Below are 16,716 nucleotides of genomic sequence, written 5' to 3'. Positions count from 1 at the left end.
TTATTATTATTATTTTACATTGATATGCGTTTGTTGGAAGGAAGCTCCCGCGGGTCTTTCTGTGCTCTGGTGTGGTGTATATATAGGCTACCCCAGTGCGCACTTTTGGATAAGGGATGGCTATGCGTAAAAAGCACAGCAGCGTCCGCTGATCAAAAGAAAGCGAGAGAGAACCCCCCAACCCCCCCTTATCTTCTCCTCCTCCTCATTTATCAAATCCCGGTAAACGAGGGGGAAAAAATGGTAGACACATACTATAATGAAAAAATATACTTACAGCATCTCCGTGCCACACAGCAGCAGCTCCAAAACAGATGACATTGCAACAACAGTCCCCCTCCGCTGTGAAACCATGCAGCCCCGCCACACACACACACAAAGCTGGTGTATATATAGCCGAGCACACAACAATTCAAATCCCGTGTGTCAAATGATTATTCCCACGGTGTTACAAAAAAAAAATAGAAAAGCATGTATGGGGGGAAAAAATCCTCCTTTTATAACTTCAGAGCGGCGTGTAGCCGTTGGATACGTGGCTTAATTGGCGTTGCGGTTACCAAAAAAAAAAAAAAAAGAAAGAAAGAAAGAAAGAAAAAGAAAAAAAGGAATAATCACTGTTGTTGTAATAATCCAGTGTTCTTCGTGAGGCTGCCTGCGGCGGACAGTCCGCTGGCCGCTGGGTGCATTGTTGTGCGGGGCTTGTTGGACTCGTCGAATAACGACGCTTGCATTGGAGAGAGAAAAAAGCTCCCGGTATATACTCCGTTATTCCTGTCCCGGGCGAAGAGAGCACTGGAGGAGAGGCAGAGACAGCCTAGCAGCAGCAGCAGCCATCAGGACGCACACACACACGCACACACTATACACCCGCACGCACACACACACATACACACACACACACACACGCTTCTATAGGCTCCGATATAGCCCCATGCACGCACCGTGGGACCCTGGTTTCTTAACGGTAGCCTACTACAACACTCTCTTTCTGGCGCTGTGCGCGCGGCGTGTGTGTAGTAGTGTGTGTGTGTGTGTGTGTATGTGCATGCGTGAGGCGGGCGACGAGAGTGTGCGCGCGTGCGTGATATTTGCGCGTGTTTGTGTCAGCCTATTATGTGTGCTGGCGCGCTTCTGCAGAGGCAGGGGCGGCTGGATAGACGGACTGTCGGTTGGTCGGTCTCTCTCTCTCTCTCCACCTCTCTCTCTCTCTCCCCCACCTCTCTCTCTCTCTCTCTCTCTCTCCACCTCTCTCTCTCTCTCCCCCACCTCTCTCTCTCTCTCTCTCTCTCTCCACCTCTCTCTCTCTCTCTCTCTCCACCTCTCTCTCTCTCTCCCCCACCTCTCTCTCTCTCTCTCTCTCTCCACCTCTCTCTCTCTCTCTCCACCTCTCTCTCTCTCTCCCCCACCTCTCTCTCTCTCTCTCTCTCTCCCCCCACCTCTCTCTCTCTCTCTCCTGCTCTCTCTCTCCACCCCCCCCCCCTCTCTCTCTCTCTCTCCCCCCACCTCTCTCTCTCTCTCTCTCTCTCTCTCTCTCTCTCTCTCTCTCTCTCTCCTGCTCTCTCTCTCCACCCCCCCCCCCTCTCTCTCTCTGCGCTATTGCTCCTAGTAGAAGTAGCTCAGTCGGAGAGGAGAGGAAGGAAAGAGTCTCCCTCCGAATTGCATCATTCACAAACGACAATCATTCATGTCTCTCTCCCTCGCCTTCTCTTTAATCATGATTATGTTCCACTCTCTCGCGCAAAGGTGTGTTTTGCTTCTTCTCCAGACGTGAAGATGTGTGCATGGTGAGGACTGCAGGACTGAGCATTTCTATTCCAACGAAGCCAATTCGGGCTCTTTTCCGCAGGGCAGCAGCAGGCAGCTGAGAAAGACTGAGCAACCGGAGCAGACAGGGGGATATTAGGAGTAATTCATACCAAGACGCTGAGAGTAGTTCACCGCAGGGGGAGCCAGGTTAACACATTAGAGGCTATATGGGCTTGAAATTGAAAGACCCCCCCCCCCCCCCCTGCACGCCTATACTCTCCCACCTGACCCACCCCGCTCACTCACTCACTCACTCACACCGGACCCTGCGGTCAGACTCCGGATGAATTCAATTGATTTGAACTCATCCCTATACGCGCAGTCTTAAACTAAAACACACCGTATGTATGTGTGTGTGTGTGTACGCAAACAAACACTATAGCCTATTAATGCGGACCGTCGGTCAATCATCAAGTGGTATAATGGAAATGTCAGGCTGGGCAGGCCAAATGCCAGACGCCACTTCCACTCAACTTCCCCGAAAGCGAAGGTCAGCTGAGAGTGGAAGTGAACGTGGTTCTTCAGTCATGATCTGAGCTCACAGAGGGATGGGATGCAGACAGACAGACAGACAGACAGACAGACAGACAGACAGACGTTCTAAAAATCAACTCAAAAACTTGAATGTTTCCTAAAATGTTGATATATTCTCTAATGCAACTATCCAAGTGTTCCAACACATTATAGCACATGCTGTCAGACTCTTGAGTAGCCTTCAGCCTTCTTGTCTGTCTGTCTGTCTGTCTGTCGGTCTGTTCGTTCAAAGGGGGGCTCTCTCAATGACGTATAGGCTACAAATGCAGTATACTTTTAAATTCCACACGTTCTCTCTCTCTCTCTCTCTGGAGAGAGGGCCAGTTACCAAGAGATGAGAGTGAAAAAACAGTGGCATGCAGTAATAGGCAAGCTTACACCAATGGATAATAAACCCCCAACTCACAGCTGACTGAGCAAAATAGTAAAATAGCTAGCAACGGTATGTGTGTGTGGGAGAGAGAGAGAGAGAGAGAGAGCGAGAGAGAGTTTGAGAGCAGAAGGGAGGAGAGAGGCCACTTTGAAGACCTACTTTCTCCTTCACTGCGTGCCTGGGTCATGGGTCTAATGTGCATTGCAGCATCCATCCACACATCTCTATTGGCACATATAATGCATGCATGCCAGAGTCCTACTTCAGCATCGCAGAAAAGCAATACACACCAACCACACTGGGCATTCGGAGGGGCGGTTTAACACAATACTATACTGGCTTCTATACAGATCATATAGCCTCCTTAAAAAAAATAGGGGAAAAGAAATGTCCACATTTTTCTCGATCCTTAAGCAAACTGAAGGGAGCACTATACCATGTGAGGCAGGCACAAGACTATATGGATTTGCGTTTGCTTTTGAGATTATGTCCGTTTGGACAAAGGATTAGGCATGTTTCGCTGCCTTGCATCTATACCAATCCTTTGTTCTATTAAAGTAGGGCGAGCTTCAATATAGAGTAGTACACTGTTAGGGTCCAATACCACATTCTGAGATCATATACGTTATCATCCGTCTGGCTATCAACTGTATATACACAGCGCACGCACGCACGCACGCACGCACGCACGCACGCACACCCCTGTTCTTAGGACTCGAACTTCGGCAGGAATTTTCGAGCGAACATCGAACCATTCGTTCCTAATTCATTAAAAAAATAACCTTCGAGCTCCGAACCTCAGAGTGCTTTTAACCAGGCTGCAATTCATAAATAGATCCTATGGGGGGCGACATTGCATCCGGGAAGGATTTATAATGGTGCTTAACACCATTATTATTAACATCTAAACATGGAAACACAACATGAACATAGTACTCTTGCATGTTGATACTCAATGCATATCGCATTCTCGCCGAGATATATTTTTGAGTTAAAAAAAACAAAAAAAAAACGAATGGTTCAAGCCCATTAATTAAGATTCGAGTGCCAACCCTAACGAGCGAACGTTCGAACCCCCGAATGTTTGGGGACAGGCTTCACACACACACACACACACACACACACACACACACACACACACACACACACACACACACACACACACACACACACACACACACACACACACACACACACACACACACACACACACACACACACACACACACACACACACACACACACACACACACACACACACACACACACACACACACACACACACACACACACACACACACACACACACACGGCTCGACTAGGTACTCGCATATGCTACTAAAAATAGCACCGTGCGAGTTGTAAAATTAAATTTGTAGCACCGGTGCGACTACAGCATTTGACCATTCAATCGTGATAAAGACAAGGCAAGTGCACATTCTATAGTCGCGGTTCTATACCTAAATTTATATTTCTTAGTACGGCGGTGTCGTTCGCCAAAAAGAGCAGATCTACAAGCTAACAACGTGTCGAGGCTCAATGCAGCGTTCATTTGAAGATCTGTCCCCTTTGCTCCCACCGCCCCTCCCTGTGTTGCTGGCTGCTCAGTTCTCTTCCCTGTCAGCAGCGGAGCGAACGCAGCAGGATAGCATGATAGCATAGAAGGAGTTGCTTGGACCGACACGTTGAATACTAAACTTATTTGGAAAGTTTGGAATGTTCAAACATCACTCGATATAACTTTTACCAAACGTGGGTGAAACAGCGTGCAGCCGTGCACGCAAAGAGTGCACGTGCGCACACACATGGAGTGGACGGATTGATTGATAACCAAAACAACCCTGGCTTAGCAACTCGCTTACAAAAGTGTGTGCGCAGGCTGCGCAGCGCAATACGAATGACCGACCTGTCACCTGGCTGCCCCTGGATACATATTAGTCAGTGGCCTGCATAACGAGCAACGGAAAAAAGGCAAAGACCCCCCCACCACCTCCTTCCACCACGCCGAGGTGTATATGTACGAATTGTTTTGTCTGAACTGAAGCAGTCAAAGCCAAGGAGAATGTTACAATACTAATTCACCATCGAGTAGCCTCTGCACTGAATATCACACCTACATGATAGAACAGCAGGATACAAACGGACTGTCTGTCTGTCCATGAGCAACATGAAATGAATTGATGATTATCTATCCATCCATCCATCCATCCATCCATCAGTTCGTGAACTGAGTGGTGCAAGGTCTTATATAGCCTGATCAGCTGTGGTCTGACGTAATGTCAGTGACCATTGTAACCATGCTCGTTTTTTTGGTACGAACAAACACGGGTACAAAGCCAGTTGTTGGAGTGGTTTGCACCACTCAAAAACAACAAAAAATCCAGATGAATATCAATATTGTGATCATTTCTGAAAAGATATTGTGATATAATATTTTGCCATATTGCCCGCCCCTGCCTCACATCACTTTATTAAAGAAAAATCACACCTGTGTGAAGTGAGGGGCACTCTTATCATCATACATCATCATGAATCATCTCATACTGGCCAATCAGAATGCCTGTTGCCTGTGATTGGTTAGCTGATTTGCTCGTTTACATATGACGTAAATTTTCCTTTCAATGTCAATGGCGTTTAATGTTTAATGTATTTCATATTTAGCTGAATTTTGACCTGATTTCTCTGTTCATTGTCAATGGCAAATATTGAGACGTGTGGGGACTAAAGCTGTATATAGTCAAAAACACATTATTTGCTAACTTTTCATCGTGCTCCTAAAATAATTTGTGTGCTACTAGATTTTTCAATTTAGTAGCACACGTGCTACTTGGAAAAATGCTAAGCGTCAAGCCCTGCGCACGCACACACACACACACACACGCACACGCACACGCACACGCACGCACACACACACAGTTATATTTCTTTTTTTTTTCTTTTTTTAGCCTATTCCCGGCCAAAATTCCCATTGCCATCAATCTTAAATGGGCCAATAGGCTTTCATATATAGGGGAAGCTGAGTTGTTGCTGACGTCCAAGTGCAAAAAGACAACAAAAAAAGTCGGGTGGTGGGGGGGATGAAATCAGCTATTTGTGAGAGTGTGGGTGTTGCGGCGTACTCACAGTGAATGGTGGTGACGCGCCTGGTAAAATCCTAAAGGATCCCAAGTCTATAAGAACCTCAACATAAATGGTGTAAAGTGGTCCCTATTGATTGGACTGATGGAAGATTTCATTCACATACATTTCAAACGAAAGTAGTACGTGTGTGTGTGTGTGTGTGTGTGTGTGTGTGTGTGTGTGTGTGTGTGTGTGTGTGTGTGTGTGTGTGTGTGTGTGTGTGTGTGTGTGTGTGTGTGTGTGTGTGTGTGTGTGTACGTGTAGTCTATACAAAAACCGCTACGAGTATGAAACCAGGAAATAAAAGCACCAAGACGTGTTTACATCAGGGTCCTCCATTTTCAATTGATCAGAACATTTAAAGTTAATCTATCCATCTATTTTCTTTGTCTCACATGTGGACGTTAATCACTGTCCAGTCAGTGACATTCATCGTTAAATGTACATTTAAATCTAGTGTGAGAGGAGTTGAGAGAGAGACCAAGACAATAGACTGATGAGGAGAGAGAGAGAGAGCGAGAGCGAGAGCGAGAGAGAGCAAGGGAGATTCTATTCCCAGTGTGGTATATTATTGTCTTTGATCGGTAAAAATAACAACAATTGAGGTTTGTTTGTGTAATGAGAGAGGGAGAGGGAGTGGGAGTGAGTGAGAGTGAGGCAAGCTATATTGTTGTGTCTCAAATCAAGTAATCCACATTCTCTGTATGCATGGACACACATACACACATTTTCTTTTCTATTGCTCGTTGTATCATGAGCTACGTCAAAAGTTATTTAACAGATGTAAAATAGATCTGATGTGTTTAAGTGAATGATGCAGAGCGACTGAGATGGATTTTCGAACAGATATTTGCATTAGCAGAATATATAGAGAAAGCTTGGGACCTACGGACAAAGAAAACTTATGTGATGTATTTTATTTTTATGTTTTTGTTTATTTCTGTTCTGTTTTTATCAAATACTTGTAGCTTCTGTGTGGGAAGTGAACGTGATATTGTTTATTTATGTTGTTGGTGTCTTATAATCCCGTAAGGGATGGGTCTTAACGACAAGACACAGAAATAAAAGTTCACACACACACACACACACACACACACACACACACACACACACACACACACACACACACACACACACACACACACACACACACACACACACACACACACACACACACACACACACACACACACACACACACACACACACACACACACACACACACACACACACACACACACAGAGCTGGATTTGAATACTACAAAGTCCCAAAGACTACACACACACAGTCACGCACGCACGCACGCACGCACGCACCTTTTCCTCACCGGCGTGGCTTGGACGGCCACTGTAATTAAACGTAATGTATGGAGATCAATGGGCCTCTTTTCCATTTCCAGGGTGTTTCATTAGATGCTTCCTGTGATTCTCTGGATACAATAATCTCATAGAAAGCAATGTCTTCCATTGCTCCAGCCCTGGCACTCTCTATACATGCATCCATCTCCTCTAATCTAATCTGCATGCCTATCATAACCACCCTCTCTTTTTGTCACTCTCATTCTGTTACAACCTCGCCCTCCTCGCTTTCCTTGTCTCTCCGCCCACCCGTTTCTTTCTGTACCTCACGCTCTGTCACATTGCCTCCATAGCCTTCTCCCTTATCCTTATGCTGATATGCAGATGCAAAAGATACAAAGATGCAAGCATTTAGCTGAAACCAGCTCAACTGTTTTGTAGCTTTGTAGCTTTGTATCTTTTGCAGCAGCTACAAACGTCTGATGTATCATATCTTCATGTTGCTGGTTTCCATTGAAAATGAATGGTAGACTGTATCTTTGCATCTGCCCGTGTGAACGCAGTCTTATCCTTACAGTCTTATCCTTACGGACATATACATATACAGCAACAACGTGTGCTTCTCGGAACACAGGTTTCTGCCAATCAGGGTTAGCAGCCCGTACACTTTGGAAGTCAGTCATAGCCACTTGGAATGGGTTCTGAGAAATCAAACTCATGAGTCATAGATCTTGATGACATGACCCCAGAAATAATGTGTACCGTGTGTGCGTTTGACAAAATCTGTAGGAGTAATAGCAAAAAACTGTGTCCAAGGAATCCAGGGTAAAAAAAATATTTTTTTATGACATAGGGCAGTATTATGCGTGTCTTAAGTACCAGGTCGTATTACTTAACTTAAGACCTGGAGGCGTGATCAATGCCATTTGGCCACTCAGAATAGCCAAATGGCATTGACCACGCCTCCAGGTCTTAAGTTAAGTCAAAAGACCTGGTACTTAAGACACGCATAATACTGCCCCTACAGTTCAAAGAGTTACAGGCCAAAAGGTGAAGTGGCCTGCCCTGTTATAGCGCCACCTTGAGGCCGATTTGAAAATGTATGGTGGAATTTCTTCCTTGTCCTAGTGGGACTGTCGGATGCTGCGTTTATGATTTGTGGCATTTTGTTCAAATTGGGCCAGTCCTGCAAACTTTGGAAGCCAATCTGAGCCAATTAACATGGCAGATGAAAAATTGGACAGATATGTATTGATCTGCCTCCTGGTGGCACTGAAACAGTTCGATGTGAAAAGGTTCTTCCTTGGCTTCCAAATGACACATTTTTCAATGTCAGTTCCCTTTTTTATTTTCAAACCATGTGGGAAATCACTATCACTGCTAACATCATATGGTAACATTTTCTTGTGCCAAATTAGAGAAATATCACTTCCCAAAGCTACAATCCATGACCGCCATGTCCTACCGGGGTTCAAACCCGGGTGCTCCCCCACTCGATTTCATTTCTACCACAGAGCTAATAGAGCACTTTTCAACCAGTGGTGGTCCTAGCCGACCACAGGAGCTAAGCCAGGCCTACTATAGCGCCACCATGAGGCCGATGTGCAAAATGTTCTTGTGCCATTTTCTTCAAAACGGGTCACTACTGCAAACTTTGGACAATTACGGTGGATTATGATCAGTGAGATACCACACACACACACACACACACACACACACACACACACACACACACACACACACACACACACACACACACACACACACACACACACACACACACACACACACACACACACACACACACACACACACACACACACACACACACACACCGGAAAATGCACTCGTGCTAGTCTCGTCGTCAGATACCTTGCTAAAATGAGCAAAACACCTTGAAAAGTACGACTTTTACAAAAACACCAAAAATAGCAGAATGCATTCTTATTAATCTATTAATTTGTATGTAATATATAATCCTGGCCTGAGCACCCATTGTGGCTGCAGAGTGTGTAATGATCTAATAATTGCGACTGTAAAGGTCGCAGTTTACTATGAAAACCTGCAAAACCTGTCAGTCAGTCCTCGTGACACGCTCCATATATGGCCAAAACAGAATTAATTCCATATGTTGATCTGACCTCATCAAACTCAAGACACTGCCCCGCTGCCACCTTTATATGTTATGAATTCTGTATTGGCCATCCATATATGGAGATCTGTTGATCTGACCTCATCAAACTCTGTACGCTCGAGACACGACCTTTAGGGCGAGGTCGCTTCTCACCTTTAGGGCGTCTTACTGGTGTAAAGGCTATCAAATAGAGGGCTGACAACAAGGGTGCAGTAATTAGTTTAGACAGTATTTGGTTTAGACTAGTCATTGGTTAGACCAGTCATTAGTCCGACAACTACAACCTACCTCAAACCCTCACCCTAAACCTAACCTCCCACAGGGCAGCACACCTAAACCTAACCTTAACCCATGTCCTTGGCAGCACATCACCCCCACCCTCAAGCAACTGCACTGGCTTCCTGTCAAGTTCCGTATCAATTATAAACTCCTACTTCTCACCTACAAATGTCAAAATGCCCTAGCTCCACAGTACCTCTCAGCCCTCCTCCATAAACCTCCTGTGACACGGAACCTGCGGTCCACAAACATGGACCTCCTCTCTGTCCCCAAGGCAGTCAAGCGAACCTTCGGGGACAGAGCGTTCAGTGTGGCAGCCCCCACCCTGTGGAACTCTCTTCCAATAGAGATTCGCCATGCTCCAACACTGGACTCTTTTAAGGCTGCCTTGAAAAGACACTTATTTTCTCAGGCTTATGGCATATAGTCTTTGATTTTTGTTCGTACATTTTGTAAAGCGTCCTTGGGTTCATGAAAGGCGCTATATAAATTCAAGCTATTATTATTATTATTATTAACCAATGAAGTCTAAACTAAGTATGCACCCCGACAACAAAGTCAGGTGGGGAGGGGTGGGGCCGAAACCAAAAAGAACCCAACGGCTCAGAGATGTAATGGAAAAGTGGTAACAGCACTCGCATGTAAACCTGCATTATTCCATCAAACTTTCAGATGCTGTTTTCCTTGAGGAAGGATGCTTAGGATGTCTAATGTGATCGCTCCCTCTTAAAAGAAATACTCCTTGGTTTCTTTCGTGTGTGAACAATAATAGTGATTCTCAAAGCAGAGGGTATGCACATTCATAAAGTTAGTGGCAAATTGAGTGGCAAATCGAGTGAGTTTAATGTTGTTTAACGTCGTTGCATGCGTTTTTGTGTGATGTATCGGCTGTCAAGGCCAGAAAGATGGTTTTTGATGCCATTCAAATATAGGTGTTCTCGCGTAACATCCGAATAAGCTAAACTGAGTATAGAGTTCCGCTGCACTGCAAGTTGGTCACGAGAAATCACAGTTTACATGCATATAGAGTAAGAGAGAGTGAGGAGCAAGTAAGTGTGATGGATGGTGGACATAGAGAGACTGGGCTTAAGTGAGATCGAAAGAGAGAGATAGAGGGAGGGACAGAGGGACATGGTGGCTTTGGGAGGGAGAGAAAAATGAGCAAAACAGAGAATGGAGGGGGAGAGGATGAAACTTAGAGCAAGGGTGTGACGGAGAAGGGACAGTGTGGCTTACAATGCAGACATAACAGCAATGAAGCACAGCATCCTCTGCTCTGCCCCTCAGATGGCTTAGAACAGTCTAACGGCTAACACAATATGCCCCTCAGATGGCTTAGAACAGTCTAACGGCTAACACAATATGCCCCTCAGATGGCTTAGAACAGTCTAACGGCTAACACAATATGCCCCTCAGATGGCTTAGAACAGTCTAACGGCTAACACAATATGCCCCTCAGATGGCTTAGAACAGTCTAACGGCTAACACAATATGCCCCTCAGATGGCTTAGAACAGTCTAACGGCTAACACAATATTTCATCGGACAACCGTGTCAGTTTTGTTGAGCAACATTCTTTGTCGTGCAAGCTTTGCCACACATGTACCTAGACAACAGCCTACAACGAAACATTTGTCCAGTGTCAAAGCTGACACTGCCGATAAAAGCTACTAAATGGCCAAGCATGACGACCACCTACATTGCTGCCGAGTCAACGTTAAAAGGTTGAAGCACAGGGAACTGGTTAATGCCAAAAGAAAAGGAGAGGGGAAATATTAACCGGAACAAAATATTATTGATTGATGCTTCACTGCGTCTTTGGAGTGTGGAAAAGTGGAACGAAAGAAGTGTACCGGGACATCGTTACCTGCAATATCTGTACAATGGACTTCGCTAGGCTTTGGATAAATTCCACAATGTAATGCGGGAGGATTTGAAGAGCAGGGACGTTGTAATATCCAGTAGACCTAGTTTTGGCTTTAGGTGTGAAATTAAAACGGAAGCGGAAACGCTGAGTGCCGATACAGTAGGCGGGCAGTACACCGGATCCCCCCAGTAGGCGGGCAGTACACCGGATCCGATACAGTAGGCGGGCAGTACACCGGATCCGAGCATTAAGGAGTAGGCGGGCAGTACACCGGATCCAAGCATTAAGGAGCAAGGTAGCTTCACACCAGCTGCGGTAAGTATAGTCACCCATTAATTGACTGCCAACTACGAGATATCTCGTAGTTTAATTAACACCCGTTATCTGCGAACTATACGAGATATCTCGTAGATATCGCTTTATAAAATGGCATTGCGATTCAAATATTAACGTTTATTTTTCTCTCAGTCTGCGAGACGGGAAAACGGAAGTGATTGAGTAGTAATCTGACCATCTGGTGGCAGCAAAATAGTTAAATTATAGTATCTATAACCGCAAAAGACCACAAAAAACGCAAAGAATCTGCAAATGCATGCGTGAACCTTCCCACACACAATCAGGTTCTGGCTAGGGCAAACACTGCTGATATTCTTTGGTATAAGAGATATTTCACTTTCAAAAACAATTTGGGTCATTTTTATCATCTACTCAGGCTTTTGTGAACACCCCAGACAGTTTTTAAGTTGCTCAATTCAGTATACTGTTAACAGACAAGCCCCCCTTCCTATACAAACCCATTGTAACTTCAAACTTCATTTTAACCATGTTAGATTGGTCGAAAACACTCGTCTTTAATTTATGGTAGTCCCTTAAAAGAAGGAAAAAAAAGAAAAGAAAAAGAATGATCCATAAAAAAAATACAAAAGAAAGAAAGAAAGAAAGAAAATGCCCCTCAATGTTTTAGGAGACCTGTGTTTTCGATGATTCTATCATGGTTAAAATGTAGTTTGAAGTTACTTGTCTGATAAAGTGAATATTGAATATCTAAATACGGAATCAAGCAACTTAAAAACTTTCATGGGTGTGTATATTCACAAAAGCCTGAGTACCCATTTATCAGCTTTAGTTTTATCGTGTTCCATTTCCAATTTTGTCTACTCTGCTCATGTCTTTGTGTCATCATGTCCAACTGCACTCGCTTATTCTGTATCCTGTATTAGATCCTTCTCCTGATTGGATAACATGTTGGCATCTTGACCTGCAAATGCATAATTTCTGCAGGGAGACAGGATTACTGAACAAGCAGTAGAGCTATACTGCTATGTTATTTTAACAAAAGTATAGCAAATCACTTACTGAACCTTTAAAGACTGCTCAAAAGTAAACATGTCTTACACGCTATTTCTTTGCCTTTGAAAAGGCCTGTTAAAAGGGTTGTACACTGCAGCTTTGTCTCTAAATGGAGTTGAGATGGAATTTGGCTTTGAATTTACCTTCAAAGCCAAATTCTGGTCGTTTTTTCTTTGAAAATACTCCCCAAAAGTCAAAGTCAAAGTCATACGATTTGTCACACACGTTACCGCAGTGAAATGTGTTCTCCGCATTTGACCCATCTCTTGCAGGCCCGTGCAGAGAGCACTGAGGGGGCAGGGGCTCAAATTCCAGAAAAGGGCACATGTGCGCGTGTGCGCACAGCCGATTTTTGGGGTGGTCTTTTTGTGGACCACCCCATTTCATGTCATTGGACAATAAAATAAGCAATATGTTCTCATTAGTCTGAAACTAAAACTGACTGATGGCAGATTAAAAGAGAATTCATTATGATAGTGGAATTATCATTACTTGTCTTGAAGGGCCAATGGCACTTATTGGCCCCCCACACAAGCCCTTATTGGCCCCCCACACATAAACCCTTATTTTCCCCCCACACAAGCTTTTATTGGCCCCACACATAAGCCTTTACCCTCCCCCCACATAAGCCCTTATTTGCCCCCCACACAAGCCCTTATTGGCCCCACACATAAGCCTTTCCCCTCTCCCCCACATAAGCCCTTATTTGCCCCCCACACAAGCCCTTATTGGCCCCACACATAAGCCTTTCCCCTCTCCCCCACATAAGCCCTTATTTGCCCCCCACCACAAGCCCTTATTGGCCCCCCACACAAGCCCTTATTGCCGCCCCACACAAGCCCTTATTGGCCCCCCACCAAAGGCCTTATTGCCCCCCCCACACAAGCCCTTATTGCCCCCCCACACAAGCCCTTATTAGCCCCCCATATAAGCCCTTAATTGCCCCCCAAATAATCCCTTGTTTGCCCCCCACACAAGCCCTTATTGGCCCCCCACATCACATCCCCCCCCCCCCCACACATGCCCTTATGTGTGTGAGTGTGTGTGTGGGGGGGGTGCCCCTTCCCTGGGGGGGGAAAGGGCACTTTCTGCAAAAGGGCAGGTGCTCAAGCCCCCCTAGCCCCCCCCTTCTGCACGTGCCTGATCTCTTGGAGCGGTCAGCCGCAGCCAATGAGCGGTGAGCTGCAGCGTGAGCTGCAGCGTGCGCCGTGCTCGGGAATCATTTGATTAGTAGATTTGACCCCCAATCCAACCCTTTGATGCTGAGTGCCAAGCAGTGAGGCATTGGGTCCCATTTTTACAGTCTTTGGTATGACCCGGCCGGGGATCGAACCCCGACCTCCCAGTTCCAGGGCGGACACTCTAACCACAAGGCCACTGTCTGGTGAGAATATGCAGTAGATAGTATTACGCCCTGGGCATTCATCATCATTGTCTGATGTTATGTATTCAACAGAGGGCTGGCGTATCTGTTGGCAACAACGAACGCCGAGCAATAATTAGCTCTTCACGTATACCTTTTGACCAACGCTTTATCTTTATTTTTTAAGATAGATTACCATTACGGTCTACAAGAAATAGCAGATCCCGCTGATTCCTCAGTTTGTGAATTGTACAAAACCATTACAGAAACCACTTGCTACGTATATGACATTTGTCCATGGTGAGCTCCTTCTGCAATAGGGTCATGCAAGGTGACGGTTAAGCACGCAGTCGCACTTCTCAAACCCCAGTTTGAGAACAGGAGGAGGAGAGGACACTGGAGCAGCACGGACATTTTAAGCCTTTTATTTAAGTGCTAGTATACAAACGACTCTAAATAAATTACTAGCATCTAAATAAAAGGCTTAAAATGTCTGTGCTGCTCCAGTGTCTCTCCTCCTTCTGCATCAAGTGTCCTTGTTCCTGTGATGCACCGGACCAGCCGCTTTAGGCTTGAGGCGCGTTGGTAGACTCCCTTTGTTCCCAGTTTGTCATTTCTTGTGTCATCACATCTCACTGTCAAGGACCCCAGGGGTCCTTGACAGTGTTGTAGTGCTAGTTTTAGAAGGGGGGGGGGGGACGCCCACATGCACTCGCATTTGCGTGCACGTTGGGCACTATAAAACATGCAGACGTGTGTTGCCCATTTAGAAACAGGGTTTGCAATGCGTAATCGTATCCATGAAAGTAAATGACAAGTCAAGTGGGGAGATGCCGCTCCACGGCGCGCCCCCTCCTACACCCCTGGTCCTTGATAACTCAGAGAGTGTACAAATGGACCCACAAGGGTCCATTTGGTTCGATATGTATACTGCTCTCAGAGTTAGGATTTCACAGTGTAGATTGGGGCCACAGAGTTAGAAAACCTTATCAAATGAGCCAGGGGTCCATGCGGCCAACTGCATATCAAAGTTTGAGCACCAGACCAAGCTACACGCATATAAGCCATGCTGCCGTGGGCCGACAAATATTATCAGCCCCAAGGGCTGATACAGCTACAGGTATTCAACTTCTCTGTCCTTTTATTACACCAATAAGCCATGGCAAATAACGACTGGATATAATGGGTGTGTTATAAAATGGAACATATAGGCTAGATAAATGCATTAGCTGAGGTAATAAAATACTGATCATGGATTGCAGAATGACAACTGTTATTGCATGGGACTCCACAGCTTATTGGTTCTTGTTTGTTTCTCACTAGGGGGGGTAATTAGAGATGTGTCTTCATGACCATTATATCTCTCATAGTCACAAGCTGACACAGCATCCTGGATGTATTAGCATTTTAGCAAACATGCTTATGCATGCATTGGCGCACACGCACGCACACACACACACACACACACACACACACACACACACACACACACACACACACACACACACACACACACACACACACACACACACACACACACACACACACACACACACACACACACACACACACACACACACACACACACACACACACACACACACACACACACACACACACACACACACACACACTTGAGGTGCATCCACAGAGATGCAACTCGAATGCATATAGCCCACAAACTCAAAGGCACTTATTAATGGAAAAGGGGGAGAGAATGGTGCTTTATTAATATTATATTATTGTGCTGCAGCAGCAGCAGCAACATAGTGTGTCTTAATTTAAATGCATGTGTATGGTACAGTATGTTTTGAGGTTGACTGTTATTAAACACTGCCATCTAATGGCCATTATCTGGCATTGCACGTCACTACATTGACTATATTTTGTTTTAAATAAATACATTCAAAATCAAAACGCATTTACCTGAAGGAAGGCCCGTCGCCCACGCACGGAATTCAGCATGTGTCACTTCAGTCAAACAGAGTTCCATAGACAGACGGAGCAAACCAACCTACATTGTCCAGTGTCCACGTTCATATAAAATGCTGTAAAGTCCACTTCCAAACACAACGTTACTGCCACCTGGCTCACACTAGACATTTCCTAAATGGAACGGACACAGGTGTTCCGAATGTCGTCACTTGATTACAAAGGTTACATTTTTCTTTTTTAAATGTAAAAGATTAAAAGATGCGGGTTATCATCATCCCCTGCATATCTAAACTAATGCTAACTTTAGCAATTCAGTCAATTAAGGGCCATGGAAGAAGGAACGGTCAGACACGTCACGTACAGCGTTGTGAGGCAAACTCCAACTGCACTCGGAAGTCTGATGGGATGCATTATATTAATGCATGTATAGGTTCAATTTAATGATGCAGCAGCTGGTGATGGTGGGATTTGAATAAAGTTGTTTAGTTTAACCTATAATACTGTAGGCCTACGTATAATCATGTATCAGTTAGGCCTATAGTGTTTTGTATTAATAAAACAAATAAAAAACGAGTAGGCCTAGCCTTTAGCCTACATAAAACTATATATTATTGAATAATTGTGGAATATATAATACAAATTCCAATATTTGCCCCT

At 45.0% G+C, this 16,716-nt stretch overlaps 1 protein-coding gene across 1 annotated transcript in view; it reads right to left on the bottom strand.

Moving 5' to 3' along the window:
• Positions 1–16,368, bottom strand: part of grin2aa (glutamate receptor, ionotropic, N-methyl D-aspartate 2A, a) — a 292,852-nt gene extending 276,484 nt beyond the window's left edge. Inside the window, exon 1 of the mRNA XM_079519794.1 lies at positions 16,051–16,368. Coding sequence (XP_079375920.1) covers positions 16,051–16,089 — 39 coding nt within the window. The 5' untranslated portion in view covers positions 16,090–16,368. The remainder of the gene's footprint in view (positions 1–16,050) is intronic.
• Between the last annotated feature and the right edge of the window lie 348 nt (positions 16,369–16,716).

The sequence above is a fragment of the Electrona antarctica genome, assembly GCF_951216825.1.
Source record: "Electrona antarctica genome assembly, chromosome: 14".
In the NCBI taxonomy this organism is placed as follows: Eukaryota; Metazoa; Chordata; class Actinopteri; order Myctophiformes; family Myctophidae; genus Electrona; species Electrona antarctica.
This window is presented reverse-complemented; position numbering and strand designations above follow the sequence as displayed.